This window comes from Podarcis erhardii (assembly GCF_964252035.2).
Source record: "Podarcis erhardii genome assembly, chromosome: 8".
NCBI classification, from domain to species: Eukaryota; Metazoa; Chordata; class Lepidosauria; order Squamata; family Lacertidae; genus Podarcis; species Podarcis erhardii.
Genome location: NC_138499.1, coordinates 14,473,841 through 14,495,608, shown reverse-complemented (window position 1 = coordinate 14,495,608; position 21,768 = coordinate 14,473,841). Strand labels below are relative to the sequence as shown.

The 21,768-nt window shown below is 49.9% G+C and overlaps 1 protein-coding gene across 2 annotated transcripts in view; it reads left to right on the top strand.

The window, feature by feature from the left end:
- FER1L6 (fer-1 like family member 6) overlaps positions 1-21,768 on the top strand; it is a 121,714-nt gene that overhangs the window by 61,129 nt on the left and 38,817 nt on the right. For both annotated transcript variants that reach the window (XM_081873946.1, XM_081873945.1), the window contains exons 20-23: positions 886-1,010; positions 5,619-5,753; positions 8,527-8,676; positions 13,129-13,239. In XM_081873946.1, coding sequence (XP_081730072.1) covers positions 886-1,010; positions 5,619-5,753; positions 8,527-8,676; positions 13,129-13,239 — 521 coding nt within the window. The remainder of the gene's footprint in view (positions 1-885; positions 1,011-5,618; positions 5,754-8,526; positions 8,677-13,128; positions 13,240-21,768) is intronic.

Genomic DNA, 21,768 nt, shown 5'->3' with positions numbered 1-21,768 from the left:
ACTATAGGGCACACCTAGTTTTTAGGGGGCAAAATAAAGGGGGAAAAATACATTCCCCCCAACCCCAAAGAGTAAAGAATCCATCCCGCTGGCGGTCTTGGCTTCCTCTTTAGCCGTGCGTAACCTCTCCAGCCGGGAGAGGCTGCACGTGGCTTTGGCAGAAGCCAAGACAGCGAGCGGGATCCATCCCGCTGGCTGTCTTGGCTTTGTTTTTAGCCACGGGGCTGGGGCGGGGGAAGCCCAAGCTTCCCCCGACCCCAGCCCCCAGAACAGGTCCGGGAGCTGTGGCAAGGTTGCGCACAGCCTTGCCGCTGCTCCTGGAGCTTGCGGATAGCTGCCTGAAGCCCAGAGAGTGCAACGGGAGTTGGTGCTGCGCTCCCCGGGCTGCAGGCTGCTCTCTGCAAGCCTTTGGAGCACGGGGGGGGGGGACTCCTGCTGCGCTCCGAAGGCTTGCGGATAGCTGCCTGAAGCCTGGAGAGCGAGAGGGGTCGGTGCGCACCGGCCCCTCTCGCTCTCCAGGCTTCAGCGAAAGCAATGCAAAGCCTCTGGAGCACGAAGGGAGCGCTGCCTCTGCACTTCGGGGGCTTCCCATTGCTTTCGCTGAAGCCAAGGAGCCTGCATTCACTCCATAGGATGCACACACATTTCCCCTTCATTTTTGGAGGGGAAAAAGTGCGCCCTATAGAGCGAAAAATATGGTACCTTATACTGAATCAGATGACTGGGTGAATATTTCTCAGGATTGTCTACACTGACTGGCAGCTGCTCTCCTGGGTTTCAGGCAGGAGTCTCTCCCAGCCCTACCTGAAGATGAACTTGCAGGATGGACCACTTTCATCCCTCCCCACCATGATAACTTTCCTTCTTTCTGTTGTGCTTACACAGCCAAGAATGTTTTCCAGCTGAGAGTTCACATGTATCAGGCCAGGGGTCTTATCGCAGCCGACAGCAGTGGGCTTTCTGACCCCTTTGCCAAAGTCACGTTTGTTTCGCACTGCCAGACCACGAAGGTAAGAGCGAGAAGAAGAGAGGGCGGTGGTACAAGAAACTGAAGTATTTATAAGCACAAATAGCATTTCTTTTTCCAGCACAGAGGTCATCTCCCAGCGTGTGCTGAGTAGGTAAAGGAAGATGTAGTTCGTAAATCATTGTTTGCCTGGTTCCCTGTGGCGAGTAAAACACCACAAAGCTACCTTCTACTAAGTCATAGGCCAATTACCCCTTCTGGCTTAGTGTTGTCTTCTCAGACTGGTTGGAATTGGCTTCCTAAGTTCTTAACTAGGGTTTTCCCTTGTCTGGTTACTACTTTTAATTGGAGATATGTCAAAACGAGCATGTGAGCACCCCAAGTCTGTTATTTAATTAATTAATTAATTAATTAATTAATTAATTAAAATTATTAAATTTCTATACTGCTTTGGATAGCCCAGGCAGCAGAGCAAGAGTCACTCTTAATCTCAGGGTTGCGGTTTCCAGTCCTACATTGGGGGGGGAAAGATTCCTGCATTGGGGGGGGGGTTGGACTGGATGAGCCTCACGGTCCCTTCTAACTCTGCAATTCTGTGATCCTAAGATTCTAACCCACCCTTCACCCAAGGATCACAGGGCAGCCATAGTGGTGAAGCTGATGGAATTTGGAAGCTAACTACCCCTGGGAGGCAGTGTGTTGCCTATCCCAGGGTTATTGCTGGTTTCAGCTCAGGGTTGTTGTTGTTTTAATTAAGTAAATAATCAATGAATGAATGAATGAATGAATGAATGAATAATAATAATTTATTTATACCCCGCCCATCTGGCTGAGTTTCCCCAGTCACTCTGGGCGGCTCCCAATCGAGTGTTAAAAACAATACAGCATTAAATATTAAAAACTTCCCTAAACAATTAATTAATTAATTAATTAATTCCCTAATTAAAAAAAAAAAAAAACCCACACAAAACCACTAGATTTTACATTTACTATATTGATCATGTTCTGGTCTGATGCTGGAGCCCACCAGGAAATCAGCAAGGCTGGAGACAAGGCTGCAGCACCATGGATAGCTCCAAGCGAGCCACTTCCGCAAAGGTTTGGAGCAGACTGAGACCTGCTTCTACCGCCTTCAGAGCCAAAAAGGGGGAAAGCCTCTGGACTAAATGCAGGCACTCCTCCTTCATCCCATAGTCTCCATCCTGATGCACTCCCAGTGCTGCCAGACTATGATGTGTGGCAGGAAGCATCTGATTCGTCAGGCTCAAGGGAGGGTGTCCATGAGGGACCAGGCTCTGACTCTATATAGGCCCTGGTGGTCTAAGGCAGGCTTGTCCAACTTCCAAGAGACTGCAATCTACCCCCGCTATAAAAAAGCTGGTGGTGATGATCTACCCACTGGATTGACCAAAGTTGTTGGGCTTTTTGGGGGAGCTCAAAATTGTTTTTGGGGGGTGGTGGAAGGGGTCCCGTGATCTACCGCGATCTATCACAGGCATCCACGATCTACCAGTAGATCGTGATCTACCTGTTGCGTGGCGAGTTCCCGCCCCCCACCAGGGTAAATAAAGACACGAGACACCATAATTTAAGGTTAATTGGGCGAATTAGGCCACAACTTTATTGAATTCAGGAATGAGAGGCATTGGCTTAGGCATTGGTCCTAACGACTATCCGGCTCCAGCCCATTTGCTGGATACACGGGGGAGGGATAACCTTATATCGGGGGAGTCTCCTGCCGAGGCACGTCGACTAGGAGCTCCCCCGGGTCACCGCTCTGGGGCGTGCCTTTGGCCCTCACCTCCATAGGCTTCGGACAGGGCCACGCCCCCCGGAGTCCTTTAACGGACCACCCTTCGCTCGCTGGGGGGAGGTGATGGCGTTCCTCCCCCCCCCACACATCCTCTTAACCCCTTCTTACCAATGCCTACCGCCACACGAGCAATCGCTCGCCGCCAATACTCTCATGCCTGAAACCAATCCCTTACCCCCTTAGCTATATACCCCAGCCAAATATCATTTCCAGCATCTGGCTGGGGGGGGGCAGACCTGACTGGGATTCCCCTGCTCTCGCGGGGGCTGGGACCAGCCCCCGCTCACGTGGGGTGGGCGTGAAGCCCGCAACCCCACCTCCTGGGGCAGGCCGGAAGTGGCTTTGGCCATCCCTGGTCTAGGGAGTTCCTCTGAGAGTTCTTATCTAACCATCTCAGGTGCAGTGGCCTCCCTGTCTTCCACCATCAGCTCTGAGCCCTGACCCAGACCCATATGGTGCCTCTGCAGCCTCCGATTCTGTGCCTAGATCACTGGTGGATGAGGAGTAGGGTCATGACAATTTCATTTTCAATTTGTTTGGCCTCTTTTATCGCTCAGTCCATCCGATTGCCTTAGATTGTGAGCCCCTAGGGCGCGAGGCTATTAACATTTAGAAAAACGGCTGCAAGCTGGTCTGAGCTTATGGGACACAGTGCGACATAGACTCAAATAAATTTGACAAAGCTGCTTTGAACCCATGGGATAGACTGGGATATAGACTCAAATAAAATGGTCTAATCCTCCTTTCAAGCCATCTGAGGCAGTAGCCATGACTGCATTCTTATGGCAGGGAACCTGATAAATTGTGTGCATGCAAAAAGTGTTTTGTTTTGTCTGTCCTGAATCTATTGCCAGTTGATTTCATTAGGTGACCAAACTACAGGTTTTTAGCATTTTATGAGCATGTCTCCTTATCCATTCACACCATCCATAACATTATAAACGTATACCATATCCCCTCCTTGTTTTTCTCTTCTACAGTATTGTAAGGCTGCAACCCTGTACATGATTACCTGGCTGCAGATCACATGGAAATAAATTGGACCTACCTCTGAGTAGGCATATAAACATTTGCTCTGTAAATCTTGGAGAATGTCAGACTTTATATGTGCCAGTAATGCTTTCTGTAGGCAATAGATTCTAGGCTGCACCTGAAATTGTTTTTATGATGGTACATGAGCTCCAATAAAGAATAAGTAATTGCTGGAGAATCCTCATTTCTATATAAGGATTGCATAAATTTTTATTGAAGTGATTCCCACCCCTGGTTTCAGTACATTTTTATCCTCAAAATTTATCTTCAGTGTTTGCTGTCACACCAGCTAAAGGGATGCTTAAAAGGAGGAACATCAGAGGAAACACAGCTCATTTGTAGAGCACATGTGCTGCACTGCACCAGAAGGACTCCTGTTTGTTGTTCACTCATTTACAGTGCCAGGCTCTTGATCCATGTTCACAGAGCACTAACCAAAATACTTACGTATCACGTACATTGTTATGAAATGCTGTTTGATCCGTTGTTTCTCAAACCAGTTTCATGCTGATTGGAGTCCTTAATCCATTCCAAATTCATCTCTAGCCAGGGTGTGCGTAGGGTAACGATATCCCTGTCCTGTCGACGCCCCCTGGTGTGCGCACACAAAGAGAAATGGATCTGACACTAATGAAGCTGTGCTGATGTGAACAGCTGCAGGAGGAGAAAGAGCTGTGAAGCACACCGGGGTGTGTGTGTGTGGACATCTCCATAGCACTCTGTGGTGGTGATATCTGCTCCCAACCACTGTCAGAGCAAGTTGCTTGCTTGGAGCTGTCCCTGGTCCTGAAACGATGCTTCCTGTAGTTGGCATCTGTTTTTATTGTTGAATCATTTTGGAGAGTTTCATGGCAAGTGATTCATAAAGGAAATTAAATCAATTGCTCAAAATATAGCCAAGCTGTCAGGGGTTCAGGAGCAGAGACACAGGAGAAGGAGCAAATGGAGAGTGAGGAGGAGGAATCCGAGGGGGGTGTAGGCAGTGACAGTGGTCAGAGAGATTCCACGAGTCTCTCCAGCGAATCGGAAGATTCACAGAGAGGAGCGCCGATGGCCAGGGCAAGGGGGGTGCCAAGGGGGAAACCCCAGAAGGAAGGGGCCAGCGGGGACTCCCTGAGCAGCAGTTGGAAATCAGGACCAGCGTCCCCACCAGAGCGTAGTGGGGGGGAGGAGTCCCAGGCATCGGGACCAGTCTTCTCACCACTAGAGGGAGGAGATGAGTCAGGATTGGCCACGCCTCCATCGGAGAGCGGGGAAACGGTCAAGAGGAAAGTCACCGGCGGGGCGCGCGCGCCAAGTTCAAATGTACAGGCAAGCGGCACAGCAGGTAGCCCGGATAGGGAGCCAGGTCCTAAAGCCCGCCGGAAGGAAGGGCAAGACTCAGGGGGGTCAGCGTCAGAAGAGTCCAGGAGGGAGGAAACCCCAGGGGGCAGAAGGACCCAGAGGAGGAAAGAACAGCGCAGGAGGTGGAGCCGGGCTAGGATCTTAAACTGGTGCGGAAGGGGTAGTGACTCAGAGGGGACTTCGCCGGTCTAGGGCCAAGACGTAGGGCTGCACGCTCTGGGGTTTGAAATGGAAACTAAACTTCAATAAAGACTTTTGTACATTACATAAACCGGGCGTTGGTCCTCTGTGAGCTGGGACCTAGAGGCAGCTCTGACACAAGCGAATTATGAATATATATATAAATAATCTGTGTGTAAATATACATATTATTCCATAGCGCAAATAGAATGTCCCAAGACAGCTCATCTAAAGGGCAGGAGTCTTGTCTACTCTAATGCACTACTTTCCCCCCACCATTAGATCATACAACAAACTTTGTCTCCAACTTGGAATCAAATGCTGCTGTTTAATAATATTGTGCTTCATGGGGATGGAAAAGAAATTGCTGAATTCCCCCCAGTGATCGTCGTAGAGCTCTATGATGATGATGCAGTGGTAAATATGATTTTCTCCACCTTGTTTGTTTGTTTGTTTCAACCTCAATATGGGTGGAATTCAGAGTATTGCTAAGGAGATGCTGAATTAGTGCAAGCATTTGTGTTTCAAGGCCCCCAAGTCACCCCCAGGAGAATAAAGAGACAAGGACACAGAATTTTAGGCCACAACTTTATTGGTTACAGAATGTGAGCGGTATTGGCTTAGGCATTGGCATCAATAGACTATGTCTGACTTCTGCCCGCCTTGCAGGAAGTCTGGTAAGGTTAAATCACAAGTAGGGGGAGCCCCACCAGTGCGGATCGACTCGAGCACCCCCCGGGTTCCTGCTGGGGTCGTGGCATGGCCCTAGCCCCTCCCCCGGCTTCAGGTGAGATCCACACCCCCAGATTCCTTTAACGGAAAACCCTTAAGGATGGAGGGGCAGGTGATGGCCGCACCTCCCCTCCCCCACACATCGCAATTCCAGTGCCTAACCGCCAAACCTTACAAAGTTGTGACGATTGCTACGAGGTAGGTGAAAACCAAGTGGCTGGTGCCAATTGGCCAAGTAGAAAAAGTCCTACCAGGCCCCTCAATGGCAACCAAGCGAAGTCCATAGCAAGGCCAATGACACAACCTAAAGAAAGGGTGGGAAGGCAGGAGATCCACGGCGTGAGGCTGAAAGAGAAAGCCTCAGAATTGCGCCATGGCTTAAATCGTCCCTGGCCATGCCCCCAAGCGACCTGATTGGCCGCCTGGCAACCTGACGTGGCCAGGGTCTCCCCCAGTGTGACGCTGAGGGGAGTGGCTAGGTGGCCAGACCGCAACCCAGCCCCACCAGGAAGTGGACCCGATTTCTGCTTGCCTAGTGGAATGATCTCCCTTCTCATCTCTCCACATGGTGTTAGGAGGTGGTGGTCTCCTGATTACCCACCCCCAAAACTGATTGGGGAGTTGGGGGCAGAGAAGAGGGGCAATCCCTGTTGCACCAGTGGGATCCACCGAGCTGGCTCCCACAAGCGCACGTATTTAGTTAAATCCAGCCCTGAGCCCCTGTATTACATTTGCTTACATAGCAAATGATGTTGATCGTTCAAAGGTTTGAACGAACCGTCCTTTTTTAATAGAGTGCAGTGTTGCATTGGATGCCTGGACAAATTATAATTTATCATTTATTCAGTTCACATCTTGCCCTTCCTCCCAATGGAAATTATGCATAGGCCTGTGTTTGTGTTACGTAATTTATCCTACTTCCACCCAACATGTAGAAAGGGCTAAGAAAAGAAACAGTGCCCTCTTCCATTACAAAAGCTGCCAACTTTTGATTTCAGAAACACTTGTCTCCTTTTCTGGGGTAACAGGAGCAAATCTGGGAGGGCTGCAGAGGGTAAGGAGGGTATCAAATGTTGCCCAGGGCCACCTAAAAAGGCACTGGATGCTGCCCCTAGGCCATGTGTTAGACCACTCAAGTCTAGCAGGCTTCCTCAACCTCGGCCCTCCAGGTGTTTTGAGACTACAGTTCCCATCATCCCTGATCACTGGTCCTGCTAGCTAGGGATCATGGAAGTTGTAGGCCAAAAACATCTGGAGGGCCGAGGTTGAGGAAGCCTGCTCTAGAGCAGAGGTGGGGAGCCTGTTGCTTTCAGCTGAATTTCATGTGGCAACTCAGAGGAAGAAGGGGGAAAGCTGAAATGGATGGAACAATGGGGTGCAACCCTCAGCTGACAATTCTGAGTGACAGAGTGACCTGTCTTTGCCATGGCAGCCTTCTGAAAAGGGCGTGGGAGGGAGAAGAACATGTCAGAGCAAAAAGGAGTGCCCTCATCATCTTTCGGCTCTGGTATATGGGCCCTGGTGGATTGCCCCCAGGGTATCGTACCCCATGACAGTTTTTTTTTTTTTTTAAGGTCCCCATTCCTACTTTCTTCGTGGTCAGCTCTCTAAGGCTGAGGCCCAGCATCACAAAACAGAGCACAGCTTGTAGCATGATATCTGCTGGCTGCTGGGTCACTATTACTACTACTACCACTACTACTACTAATAATAATAATTTTTATTTATACCTCGCCCTCCCCAGCGAAGGCCGGGCTTAGGGCGGCTAACAAGGAATAATAAAAACAAGTTGAAGGAACACAACTTAAAAACAAGATTAAAATAGAACATTAAAATATCAAAATGCAGCCTCATCGCAGGAGGAGAAAGGAAAAGAAAGAGGGGGAGGGAATCAAATTGGCTCCAAGCCAAAGGCCAGGCGGAACAACTGTGTCTTACAGGTCCTGCGGAAATAAATCAGATCCCGCAGGGCCCTGGTCTCATGAGGCAGAGTGTTCCACCAGGCCGGAGCCAGTGTTGAAAAGGCCCTGGCTCTGGTTGAGGCTAATCTGACTTCCTTAGGGCCCGGGACTTCTAGGGTGTTGCTATTTATGGACCTTAAGGTCCTCCGTGGGGCATACCGGGAGAGGCAGTCCCATAGGTACGAGGGTCCTAGGCTAGGCTGTGAAGGGCCTAAAGACACACCAAGCATTTAAAGCATTTTTACAGAACATGGCTATATCCCAATGAATCCTGGGAGCTGTAGTTTGTGAAGGGTGATGGAAACTGCGAGGGGTAAACTACAGTTTCCATGATTCTTTGGGTGACACCATGCGCATTGAATGTGCTTTGCATACATGGTGTGGACGTGATCTTCTGCATATCCCAAACTCTGGTTGTAGGGGTGGTTTTGTATGACAGGCACAATGTGAAGATAAATGACGTTCTGCTAAGTCTCTCTCTTTTTAAAAACATCTAGGGTAAATCAGAATATATAGGTTCTACCGTTGCTGCTCCTGTGACAACATTGGCTGGTCAGAAATATGAGCCGCCTAAACTTAGTTACCACCCTGTGTACTTTGGAAATATTTCTGGAGGGGACCTCCTAGCTGCATTTGAATTGCTGCAGGTGAGCTTCAACGAATATTCTTATCCATGGTTTTTTATTGGTGAATGTCTGAAAACAACCAGGGCAGGATGATATACAGTATGGTGCATTTGCAACACAGGGTTGCTGTTGTTTGTGTGTGTGTAGGTGATTTTTCTTTTTGCTGGGACAAGGAGATGAAAGCTATCCCTTCCTGTGTCTCCTCACCCTTTCAAAGTATTCTACTGCTGCTGCTTTGTGTATGTATGCATGGTTCACACATAATGCTAAACCACGGTTTGTCAGCCATGGTTCAATAAACCATGGTTTAGTGTTGAGTGTGAACCCAGCTCAGCAGCCTAACTATGATTTACTAACTGTGGTTAAAATTTGCACGTGAACCAAGGTTTGTGGTTGGTTTATCCTATTTAGTGACTCTGAACCAAAGCTTAGCATTGCATGCAAACTAAGGAGCCACCCAAAAGCTACAGAAGAACAGCGAAATATTCAAGCCACTCTCAAGGCTCACTTGCGCTCACTGGTGCTTTTAACTATTCTGTTGCGTAATAGGCCAGGGTTTAAGATGCTTTCGCTTTACCTATGGTTTCTTAACTATTGTCAATGTGAATGATGACCAAGGGTTAGCAAATTGTGTGAACCAGGCTAATAAGTGCAAAAACTCAGCTACCACCTGAAGTAATAGAGAGGATTGCTTGCTCATGAGAAAACTGACTGGTGGGGAGGACTCCTTCAGGAACTGGAATCCTTCCCAACCACGAGATCTTCTGTTTTCGTAAAACCAGGCTAAATGTGTTGCAACCCAGAGACTGGGGACTACAATTCCCATCTTCCCTGATTATTGGTCATAAAGGCTGGGGCTGATGCTAGGCTGGCCCAAGACATTTTGCTACCTCAGCAGAAGAAAATATGGTGTCTCATATTTTTTGTGATTATTTTGTTTTAATCACACTTTAATTGTGCACACTTCCACCTAAAGCATGTATTATGCATGCGTTCTTCTAAAATATGTGATTTTTAATGTTTTTGATGCATTTGTAGACACAGTTTTAGAAGTATTGCAAAATTTGAAGACGTGCATAATCTAATTGGCACCAGCCTTCCAATCCATATATAAATCTGGGACCAGCAAGTTAGGTCATTTCACTTTAAAATGCAGACTGAATAAACTCTCTTCCAACCCTAGTTCTGATGTAGTTCTCAACTTTTAAAAAAAGTATCAAATTACATTTAAAAATGCATATTTGCAGGGTGACAGCATGTAGATGCATATTTAAATATGCATTTAAAAGCATTTTTTTTTTTTTGCACAAATGAAGATTAATATGAAAATGGGATTGAACAGATTTATGGATTGATGCATATTAAAGTGTCAGGGACTGGAGACAGACTGATTTACCTGTCCCTGCTGAGTTATTTGTATCAGCTTTATCAGTTTGCAAAAGTCAGGAAGGCCTTTTCCTCTGTTTTACCTACAACTGCTTTAGAATTCTGCTCAGAGCAGACTGTTCTATATATAGAGGACAGTAAATCATCTTATAACTCTCACTGCTCTCCATATTTCCGCAGCTCACCAGTATATTTACACAAGGCTTTTCTGTGCTTCGGCAAGGCATTAAATGAAGCTTCTCTTCTTCAGCATAAACACTTCCCTTTGGTTGATCTGAGTCCATAAAAAACAGGTGGCACTCATTTGATAGAAACAAAAGCTGCAAACTTTATAGGTCCCCCAAGATTGCCCCTCCGTGCCTTGACCTTTCCAAGAGAAATAATTTAGCTGCATCACTGTGAAGAACTTGGAATAACCTTTCATTTGTGAGCGGCAGTAATTATATTATGATTCTGCCAATGGATGGTTGTGATTACCCTGTAGCTACCTTGTGAAAAACTCTATTGCCTCATAATGGACCTGTATTGGTAATGACTGTCTGAATCAGGCTGCTCCCTCAGAAAACGGAAATTTAATGTGAGACAGTCACAGTGGACGCATGTATGGGGTGTTAGTAAAGGAGTAGGACCTCTGGTGGGGGACATGCCGTGCTCTTTCTGGGGTAGTTTGTCCACTTTTGGTCCTCACTCCTGCACTCAGCTCTCACCTGTGGCTCCTAGATGCTGTCAGCATGTGACAGCAGCCAGACTCCAGGAACGACTTTGATTGGCCAGCTAAACCAGGTGAGGGTAGTTGATGGGTCTCAAAACCCCAGTGCAAAGACAAGTGCTTGCAGATTGAGCAGACAAGACCAATAATGAGCCCTGCTGTAGAGGGAAGTGAGGGGCAGATGGAGATGTCAACCTGGGAAGGTAGCCCATCGAGGAGAAGGAGAACTCTCTTGCCTTGCAGGGTATCTTCAGGAGAAGAACAGGCTAAGGAGTAAACCCTACACAAATCCAGAGTGGGGTCCCTAAAGCGGTTGGATGGCTTCTTGTACGCCTCCTTTCAGCAACTCTGCAACCAACCTGGTCCCCTAAATGGCCTTGGCCCAGTATACCTGAAGGAGCGTCTCCAACCCCATTGTTCAGCCCGGACACTGAGGTCCAGCGCTGAAGGCCTTCTGGTGGTTCCCTCACTGAAAGAAGCCAAGTTACAGGGAAGCAGGCAGAGGGCCTTCTAGGTAGTGGCACCCGCCCTGTGGAACACCCTCCCACCAGATGTCAAAGAGAACAACAACTACCAGACTTTTAGAAGACATCTGAAGGCAGCCCTGTTTAGGGAAGTTTTTTATATTTGATGTTTCGTTTGATTTTTAATATTTTGTTGGAAGCTGCCTAGAGTGACTGGGGAAACCCAGCCAGATGGGCGGGGTATAAATAATAAGAAATTACTACTACTACTCTGCTTTCCTTTGAACCACACCAGCGAAGCTGAGAGGGGGGTCTTGTTGGGCCACCCAGGGCCTCATTCAGTGTGCTGATAACCCAGTGGTTTGGCTTCACCCACTGAGGCACACTCCATTGTGTCTCAAGAAAGATGGATGCTAACAATAAGTACACAGTTGGGGCTTGTCCATTAGAATGAATGGGGTGTTCCCAATCATCCTTCATGTTCCCTTATTCAGTCCCCAGCTGCCTGCCATGTTACTTACATTTTGTCCAGGGAGTTGGTGCTGGCCATCGCTGTCAACTTTTTTTAAGGGAAATTCCCTTATTCCGAATATGATTCCTCGCAAGAAAAGGGAAAAATTGACAGCTATGGTACTGGCTGTCAGCCTCCTTCTCCTTAGTCTTAGTCTCAGTGTCACTATCAAAGGACTCAGTATGGAGGAGGATGGGGTCAAATCAGAATTAGCTGGCTCTTAGGTGGTTACATCCGAAATTCTGTAGAGAAATTTGGATTTGGTGCTGGTGGGCTGAGCAATGCAAACTACTTTGAAACCATTGTGTCAGCCAATGAATTAATTTCCCTTTCTCAGTTACTGGCTCCAACCACTTGATTTGGGTAATTCAATAACACAGAAGAGCTTTCCAGGGATCTTCTTATATGCAATGAATGGCTTTGTGTACAGCAAAACGGCTCTCTAAAGCCTTTCCGTTTTATCGCACTTCCAAAGTGTGTTTCTAATTTTAGCTACCATAAATGCGAGTGGAAAGCCCAAAAGAACCAGGAATCTTTACTGTTCAGCAGATGGGAGGAGATGTTTGGAATAAGCCAGACACAGCAAACGACTCCAAATTAGCCTTAAGAACCGTAGGTGTGAATTTCAGCAACATTGTTGTGACTGCTGTGAAGAATATGACTATGTCAAACAATGTATGTTGCTAAGAATTAGGAACATAGGAAGCTGTCCTCTACCAACTCAGAACATTGTTTCATGTAGCTCAGTATTGTCTCCACTGAACGACAACCGCTCTCCAGGGTTTCAGACATAATACTAGTAATAATCTTTTAGCTGGCACATCTTCTCTACTGCATATTCTAGGAGCATCCAACACCTGCTCCTATTAGTATAACTGGAAAAATGGCCACAGATTCTCATAAACCATCTGTGGCCACTGTGCAATGGGGTGGCACTTGTGCAATGGGGTGGAACTGTGGTCTACACCCACTGAGCCTCTTGGACTTGCTGATTGGAAGGTCAGCGGTTCAAATCCCCGCGACGGAGTGAGCTCCCATTGCTCTGTCCCAGCTTCTGCCAACCTAGCAGTTCAAAAGCATGCCAGTGCAAGTAGATAAATAGGTACTGCTGTGGTAGGAGGGTAAACGGCATTTCCGTGTGCCAGTAGTGGTTTAGTCCTGCTGGCCACATGACTCGGAAAGCTGTCTGTGGACAAACGCTGGCTCCCTCGGCCTGAAAGCAAGATGATCGCTACAACCCCATAGTTGCCTTTGACTGGACTTAACCGTCCAGGGGTCCTTGACCTTTACCTCTCTCTTTTTGGCTTGCAGTGAAAATTGCTGGGGAATCTTTGTAGGTTCTTACTTTTCCTTAAAAGTAGCATATCTAAATAGTAAAACATTGAGGTGGCTTCATTTTGCAGATCTCCGATTCTGGCCCTGAAAACCTCCCACCTGTGGATCCTGCAGATGCCAGTATGATCTACCCAGTCCCAGCCAACATCAGACCTGTCTTGAGTAAATACAGAGTAGAGGTGAGTTAACACAAAATGATGTGTCGGAGTCTCATTTCTTATCAGCCCCAGGCCACGCCTTCACATTTCTATAGCTTCCTGATCTATGACTGTCATCTCTGCTCCAATGCTTCAGTCGAACTTTCTACTTTGTTGTCAGGCATTCGCCTGCATGTTTCACTGCTTCAATGCTGGCGGGGGGCGGGTTTAAAAACTGTTCCAAGAAGGGAATAAGGAGCAGAAATGCAGCTTCGCAAATGTCACAAAGGCCACCAATCAGCACTCTGCACAGCCTTGCTTCAAGGAGGGTACAACATATGTCTTCTTGAGTGACGTAAGAGTCCGCCAATTACTACCCTGCAAACTAGAAACATTTCCCTTTAAGCTCTACCAAGGAGAGAAAGTCACTCAAAATGCAGCATGGTGAGTATGCCATTGCAGCAGGCACACTGCTAAAATGATTCCAGATCATTTTGGAGAGACCTGGTCTGAATAGATATATTGGATTCTCATCTCATTACACATGCTCATGCTATTTTTGGTCAGCTGCATACTATCCCTTGCTTTTTTCCTGTTGGACTAATTGCAGTTGTTAACGGTTGTCAACAGGTTTATCATACCCATTGAGTTGATCACCCATCTCCTACTACCCTCCTGAGAAAAACCCCACCCCACCCTTCCACTGTTTATAAGGGTCTGGTGACTTCTGTTTCAGTGTATCTGAAGAAGTGTGCATGCACACGAAAGCTTATACCAGGGGTAGGCAACCTAAGGCCCAGGGGCCAGATGCGGCCCAATCGCCTTCTCAATCTGGCCCATGGAAGGTCTGGGAATCAGCATGTTTTGAAATGAGTAGAATGTGCCCTTTTATTTAAAATGCATCTCTGGGTTGTTTGTGGGGCATAGGAATTCGTTCATTTTCCCCCCTTCAAAATATAGTCCGGCCCACCACAAGGTCTGAGGGACGGTGGACCAGCTCACAGCTGAAAAAAGGTTGCTGACCCCTGGCTTATACCTAGAACAAGCTTAGTTGGTCTCTAAGGTGCAACTGGAGTATTTTTTTAAAATTTTTAATTTTGACTGCTAAAATGATGTGCATCTGTTGTACCCACTTTTGGTAAAGGAGCGTAAGACACCTCATTGATATTCACTGTGTATCTTGTTTGTAAATCACACTTCTTCCTTCAGGTTGCTAGAACATGGATATACCTGCAGTTGGTTCTCAAAATACTCCCAAGAATTAGGAACGGTTGAGATGAGATAGTGGCTTACCCTAACCCCCATACCCAATCCTGCAAATGAGCTTCATTGATAAATAAGGCTTTGAACCCAAGTCTTTCCAAATCAAGGCCAACTTCGGTCACTTCCAGACATTATTGGAGGATGGTTGGAGGATGGATGGTGGCTAACAGATTGAGGTTGAATCCTGAAAAGACAGAAGTACTGTTTTGGGGGGACAGGAGGCAGGTGTGGAGGACTCCCTGGTCCTGAATGGGGTAACTGTGCAGCCTGGGAGTCATTTTGGACTCACAGCTGTCCATGGAGGCGCAGGTCAATTCTGTGTCCAAGGCAACTGTTTACCAGCTCCATCTGATACGCAGGCTGAGACCCTATCTGCCCACGGACTGTCTCGTCAGAGTGGTGCATGCTCTAGTTATCTCCCGCTTGGACTACTGCAATGCGCTCTATGTGGGGCTACCTTTGAAGGTGACCCAGAAATTACAGCTAATCCAGAATGCGGCAGCTAGATTGGTGACTGGGGGTGGCAGCCGAGACCACATAACACCAGTCTTGAAAGACCAACATTGGCTTCCAGTACGTTTCTGAGCACAATTCAAAGTGTTGGTGCTGACCTTTAAAGCCCTAAATGGCCTCGGTCCAGTATATCTGAAGGAGCATCTCCACCCCCATCGTTCTGCCTGGACACTGAGGTCCAGTGCTGAGGGCCTTCTGGCGGTTCCCTCACTGTTACAGGGAATCAGGCAGAGAGCCTTCTTGGTAGTGGCACCCGCCTTGTGGAACACCCTTCCACCAGATGTCAAAGAGAACAGCAACTACTAGACTTTTAGAAGACATCTGAAGGCAGCCCTGTTTAGGGAAGTGTTAAGTTGTGGGTTGACATAGCAGACGACACAGCGATTTCTCCAAGTAGCTCTTTATTTTGTAAGCTGGAAAGAACTGACTGCAAACAGCTCAGCCGGCCTGCTTTTATAGGCAGCCGGCTGTCAACATTGTAGCAACAACAGCCCAGAGTTTCCCCCCTAAGATAACTGACGTGGACCTGAGTGAAAACTTATCTACAGACCTGAGTGAAAACTATATACAGTATCCCCCTGCTGGCCCAGGGTGAAACTTCACTACATAACACCCCTCCCCACCGAGATAAGGCGTTAGTTACAATCGTAATGGTTTCCTTATATACAGCACTACGCGTAATGGTTCAATTAGGCACAAAAGCATATCGGTTACATTTCCCATACTTAGACCAACAGCGATACATGTCCAACAACATAGTCCTTAAAATAAGTTGGGCGCTTGGAAACTCTGCCAGACCGCCGGGGACTGGTAGCCAAGTCCGGAGGGCCACACAGTTCTTGCTGAGGCTGTGGTGCGACCCTAGGTGGCATTGGAACCAACTCCCCTGGATCCGCTGCTGTGGGTGGAGCCTCCGCAAGTGGAGTGGTCTGAGTCTGTGGTAAGTCTGGCAGACCCTCTGAAACGGCTTGGTTCGGCTCCACGCTGGCAGTTTGCGAGGGAGGTGTAGGTGGGGCCTCGCCATCTGTACGTGTCTCTTCTTGAGCCGCAAGCGCAGTTCGGGGCACCACGGTAGTGTCCAAGTCCCCAACCCTGCGCCTAAGCTGGTCTATGTGCCGTCGCCACAAGCGTCCGTCTTCGAGTGCCACCTGGTACGAGCGAGGTCCAGTGACTCCCACTACTGTGGCTGGCACCCAAGGAATGTCCCCCACATAGTTCCGGGCAAAGACCTGGTTTCCTGGGACAAATGACCGTGGCGCGTTGGCACAGCCTGGGGGTTCAGCCACGGCAAAGTCCGGGTGTAGCCGGTCGAGCGGTGACCTGAGGCGGCGGCCCATAAGCAGTTCAGCAGGACTCCGCCCTGTGGCCGCATGAGGGGTGATGTGTTGCACGAACAAGTATTTGGCGACCCGCTCATGCCAGTCTCCCCGGTCCAGGCGCGCCAGTGCCTCTTTTGCCGAGCGCACCATTCTTTCCGCTTGCCCGTTGCTGGATGGATGAAAGGGTGCCGTTAGGGCATGGCGGATGCCCAGTCCCAAAAGATACCGCTCAAACGTGCCTGACGTGAACTGTGGTCCGTTGGCAGAGACAAGGACATCAGGACACCCATGCGTTGCAAACAGGCCTCGCAGCACCCGGATGACGGCTTCGGTAGTGGTGGAGGGCATCATGGCGACCTCCAGCCATTTGGAATAGGCGTCCACCACTACCATAAAGGTCCGGCCGTGAAAGGGGCCAGCCAGATCGATGTGCACCCTCGACCAGGGTGTCTTTGGCGTCTCCCAGGTGTGTCCCTTAGCTGCCGGTGGTGCAGGCCTCAACTCTTGGCACGCTTGACAGGCGGACACCCAGGCAGTGATGGCATCGTCCATATTAGGCCACCAGACGTAACACCGAGCCAACGCCTTCATTTTGACAATTCCCGGGTGGCCAACGTGCAGAGCCTCCAGGACGCGCTGAAGGAGTCCCTGGGGAATCACGACGCGGTGTCCCCACAGCAGACAGCCGCGATGAGCTGAGAGTTCATGTTGTCTGGTTGCGAAGGGCTGGAACTCTGATGCAAAAGGCCCTTGTGGCCACCCCCTCCACACCCAGTTGAGCACCCGGCTGATGGTGCGATCCTGGGCAGACGCGGAGGCCACAGTGGCAGCCGATACAGGCGCTGCCGGAAGATCCTCAATCAGAAGGAGCGATGAAGCTGGAGCCAGGTCTTCCACAAATGCTGGAAGAGGGCAACGGCTGAGGGCGTCGGCATGGCCCATCGATTTCCCCGGGCGATGGATGAGCCGGTAGTGGTAGGCAGCCAGGAAAACAGTCCATCGCAGCATGCGTGGCGAGAGGAACGGTGGAGTTGGACGATCACCGGCGAGGAGGCCCAGGAGTGGCTTGTGGTCAGTGATGAGGTCAAAAGTCCTGCCATAGAGGTATTCATGGAACCTCTTCACTCCAGCCACAAGTGCCAGTGCCTCCTTGTCGAGCTAGCTGTAATTCCGTTCCGTCGGAGATAGCGTCCTGGAAAAGTAGGCGAGCGGTGCTTCTCTTCCGTCTGGAAAACGGTGACTAAGGACAGCACCGATGCCAAAAGGTGAGGCGTCGCAGGCAAGGACCAGCGGCCTGGATTCACTGTACTGTACCAGCACACTGTCTGATGAAAGGAGAGCCTTGACCGCGTTGAAGGCTGCCGTCTCCCGATGACCCCAGGCCCAAGGCGTCTTTGTGCTAAGGAGTCAGTGAAGAGGCTCAGCCACTGTGGCTTTGTGGGGCAGGAACATGTTATAAAAGTTCAGCAGCCCCAGGAATGCCTGCAACTCCGTCTTGTTCTTTGGGGTGGGGGCCTGCTGGATAGCGCGGATCTTGGATGTGGTCGGGTGAAGGCCGGAGGCATCGATAAGATAGCCCAGGAACTCTACCTGTGGAACGGCGATCTGGCACTTTTCCCTCTTTACTTTGAGCCCAGCCTCTTGGAACCTGGTCAGCACGGCACGGAGGCGCTCGAACAGCTGCTGGTGTGAGTCTGCAGACACCAAGACGTCATCAAAATATGGTACCACGCCCGGAAGCCCTTGCAGGAGATGCTCCATAAGGCTTTGGAAGATGCCAGGAGCCACACTCACCCCGAACTGCAACCGGCGGCAACGGAATGCCCCCCGGTGGGTGACGATTGTCTGGGCTTCAGCAGTGGCATCATCGACGGGCAGTTGTTGATAGGCTTGGGCAAGGTCCAGCTTAGCGAAGACCTTACCCTCACCCAGGGAATGCAGCAGGTGTTGGACAACAGGAACCGGATAAGCGTGCTGCTGAAGTGCCTTGTTGATCGTGCCCTTGTAGTCAGCGCAGATTCTCACTGACCCATCTGGCTTGACAGGCGTGACAATGGGGGTTTCCCACTTGGCGTGGTCAACCGGCTCCAAAACTCCTTGGGCGATCAGTTTGTCCAGTTGTTCGTCCACCTTAGCCTTGAGAGCAAAGGGAACCCGGCGTGGCTTTAGCTTGATGGGGGCGACTTGTGGATCAAGGCTAAAGGAGATGGGCGTACCTGTATATTGCCCCAAGGTGCCGTCGAAAACCTCGGCAAAGTCTTTGACCAGACCCTCAGTCTCTGCATTAGAGATGCAGTTGATGCCGGTGACTTCCAGGCCGAGGGCATCAAACCAGTCTAGCCCTAGGAGGCTTGGCCGCTGACCTTCGACCACCACCAACTGGAGCAGGCCCGAAAAATCCTTGAAGGCAATCCGGAACCGGCCAACGCCTACCACGGGAATGTCGTTTCCCTGGTAGTCTCTCAGGTGTACGCGGTGAGAGTCGAGTTGCCTTTTGGACACTCTGGGTACCAGTCTTTTGATGGTGCTCCATGACACGATAGACAGGGCAGACCCGGTGTCGATCTCCATGTCACATGGAGCTCCTTCAATGAGCACCGTGACGTTCAGCTTGCGTCGCGTAGGCAAGTCGGTTTGGCCAATCGTGGTTCCAGACGGGCAGCGGCAGTTGGTGAGAGCGAAACAACTTTCCTTGGCAGACTGGAGTGAAGACTTGGACTTGCGAGTCGATGAAGGGGGGGGTGTCAGACGGAGCCGATCGGCAGACCTTAGCGATGTGGCCCCTTCTGGAACACTTCCTACAGATGGCGTCTCTGAATCGACACTTGGCACGGGAATGGTTGCCTCCGCAGCCGGCACATTCCGGTTGGCCCTTGGACTTCTGTTGGAACTTCCTGCGCTCCCGCTTTGTCTGGTGCACGTCATCGTCTTCACTGGAGGATGCCTCATCACTGCTGGCCTCTTCATGATGCACCGGAACTGGCTTCCTAGCAAGACGCAGGCTGCTGGACTTGCGGATCTCCTGGGCGGAGCGTTCAGCAGCTTCTGAGGCCACAGCCTCCTCAATGGCTTTCTGTAGCGTGAGGTCTGGCTTGGCGAGGAGACGGCGTTGCAGCTGGATGTCCCGGACCCCGCAGACGATTCGATCCATTAGGGCATCGTCTAAGTCTCGGAACTCACAGTGCATTGCAGCCTGTCGCAGGGCGGTGGTGTAGTTGTTGATTGACTCCCCCTCTGCCTGGTTCCGGTGGTAGAACGCATGGCGGGCAGCAATCTTGGACGGCTTTGGTGCGTAGTGGTTGCGGAGCTTCTCTTGGATCATGTCCCATGGTGTTGCCTGGACTGCTTCAGGCGCAACCAATGCTCGGGCTGTCTCAAACACCTCAGGCCCACAGAGGCTGAGGAATAGGCCCCGCTTCCGATCCTTTGATACTGCTGTCAGCTCGTTGGCTTGGAGGTAGCAGTCGAACCGAGTGAGGTAGGAGTCCCATGATTCAGAGGCTGGCGCAAACAGCGGTAGAGGCACAAGTGAAGCCATGATTCCGATGCCAGCGTGGAGGGCGATGGATGGAACACAGTGCTCTAGCCAGAACCGTCAGCTCTGAATTGGTTCTGTCCAGTGATTTCGCTCAGTGATTTCGCTCTGTGATTCAGCTCAGTGATTCAGCTCAGTTCAGAGGCTGGCCGCATCTGGCTGTGCTCTGATGTCCATCAATCCTATCCTCGTCGCCAGTGTTAAGTTGTGGGTTGACATAGCAGACGACACAGCGATTTCTCCAAGTAGCTCTTTATTTTGTAAGCTGGAATAGAACTGACTGCAAACAGCTCAGCCGGCCTGCTTTTATAGGCAGCCAGCTGTCAACATTGTAGCAACAACAGCCCAGAGTTTCCCCCCTAAGATAACTGACGTGGACCTGAGTGAAAACTTATCTACAGACCTGAGTGAAAACTATATACAGTATCCCCCTGCTGGCCCAGGGTGAAACTTCACTACATAACAGGAAGCTTTTAATGTTTAACAGACCACTGCATTTTAATACTCAGTTGGAAGCCGCCCAGAGTGGCTGGGGAGACCCAGCCAGATGGGCGGGGTATAAATAATAAATTCTATTCTATTCTATTCTATTCTATTCTATTCTATTCTATTCTATTCTATTCTATTCTACCAAGTCAAACCATTGGTCCATTCAGTCCAGTATTGCTGACAGTAGCTCCCCAAGGTGTCACACTGGGGATGTTCCCAGCCCTACCTAGAGACTCAGGGCTTTGCACACGGGACCTTTTGCATGCAAAGCAGGTGCTCTCCCACTGAGCTATGGCTCCTCTCTATATATTTCTGTGTGTGGCAACAGGGGTTAAATACTTTCTTCTAGACACATAACACGCAGCCTTACAGATTCCAATTACTTGCAGTTGCCAAGCAAGATTCTTATCCAGAAGAGATGGAAACTTGCTGGGCATAAATCGTTGAAAACAACTCATTATTCTCTTTCTCTCTTTTCCCTTGCCCCCAGTTTCTAAATCAGTTTTTAAAGAATTGTCTCAAGGTGCTATTTGTCACCATTTAAGGGGCAGGGAAGGGACGTGGGTGGCGCTGTGGGTTAAACCACAGAGCCTAGGGCTTGCCGATCAGAAGGTCGGCGGTTCGAATCCCTGCAGCGGGGTGAGCTCCCGTTGCTCGGTTCCTGCCCCTGCCAACCTAGCAGTTCTAAAGCACGTCCAAGTGCAAGTAGATAAATAGGTACCGCTCCGGCGGGAAGGTAAACGGCGTTTCCGTGCGCTGCTCTGGTTCACCAGAAGCGACTTAGTCCTGCTGGCCACATGACCCGGAAGCTGTACGCCGGCTCCCTCGGCCAGCAAAGCGAGATGAGCGCCGCAACCCCAGAGTCGGCCATGACTGGACTTAATGGTCAGGGGTCTCTTTACCTTCTAAGGGGCAGGGAAGAGCACTTTTCAGGTATTTAGCCAGAACACTCAAGGGCAAAAAGTGTGGGAGCCTGGGGCATATTCTCCAAGCCCATACCTGCTGGGACTGATTGGATGCAGAAGAATGGTGGGAAGAACCAACTGGGGAACCTCCAGTTGGAAGGAGGCTCAGAGCCCAGCAATTGGTGCTGGGATGACAATGAGTGCTCAGAAGGAGAAGACTAGGAGGAGGAGGAGGTGTCGGAAGCTGAGGAGGCAACAGGGCTTAGCGAGCTGGGAGAGTCTGTGGCAGAGAGAAGTTCAGAACCAGAGGCGGAAGCTGAAGCTGAAGCAGGGGAGAAAGGAGGCCAAGAGGCAGAGATGGGTCAGGCTGGTGAAGAGACAGAGATATCTCCCCCTCCTGCTGCAACAAGCTGTCCCCTCCCCATCTCCCAGAAGAGGAACGCAGCAGGAGGAGCAAAGGCAGGCGTGCCAGCACCGTCTCTGATTGCTTGGGGAGAACCCTGAAGAGGAGGGCACTTAAGCAGCTGTAGGGAGGTGGGGACCTCCA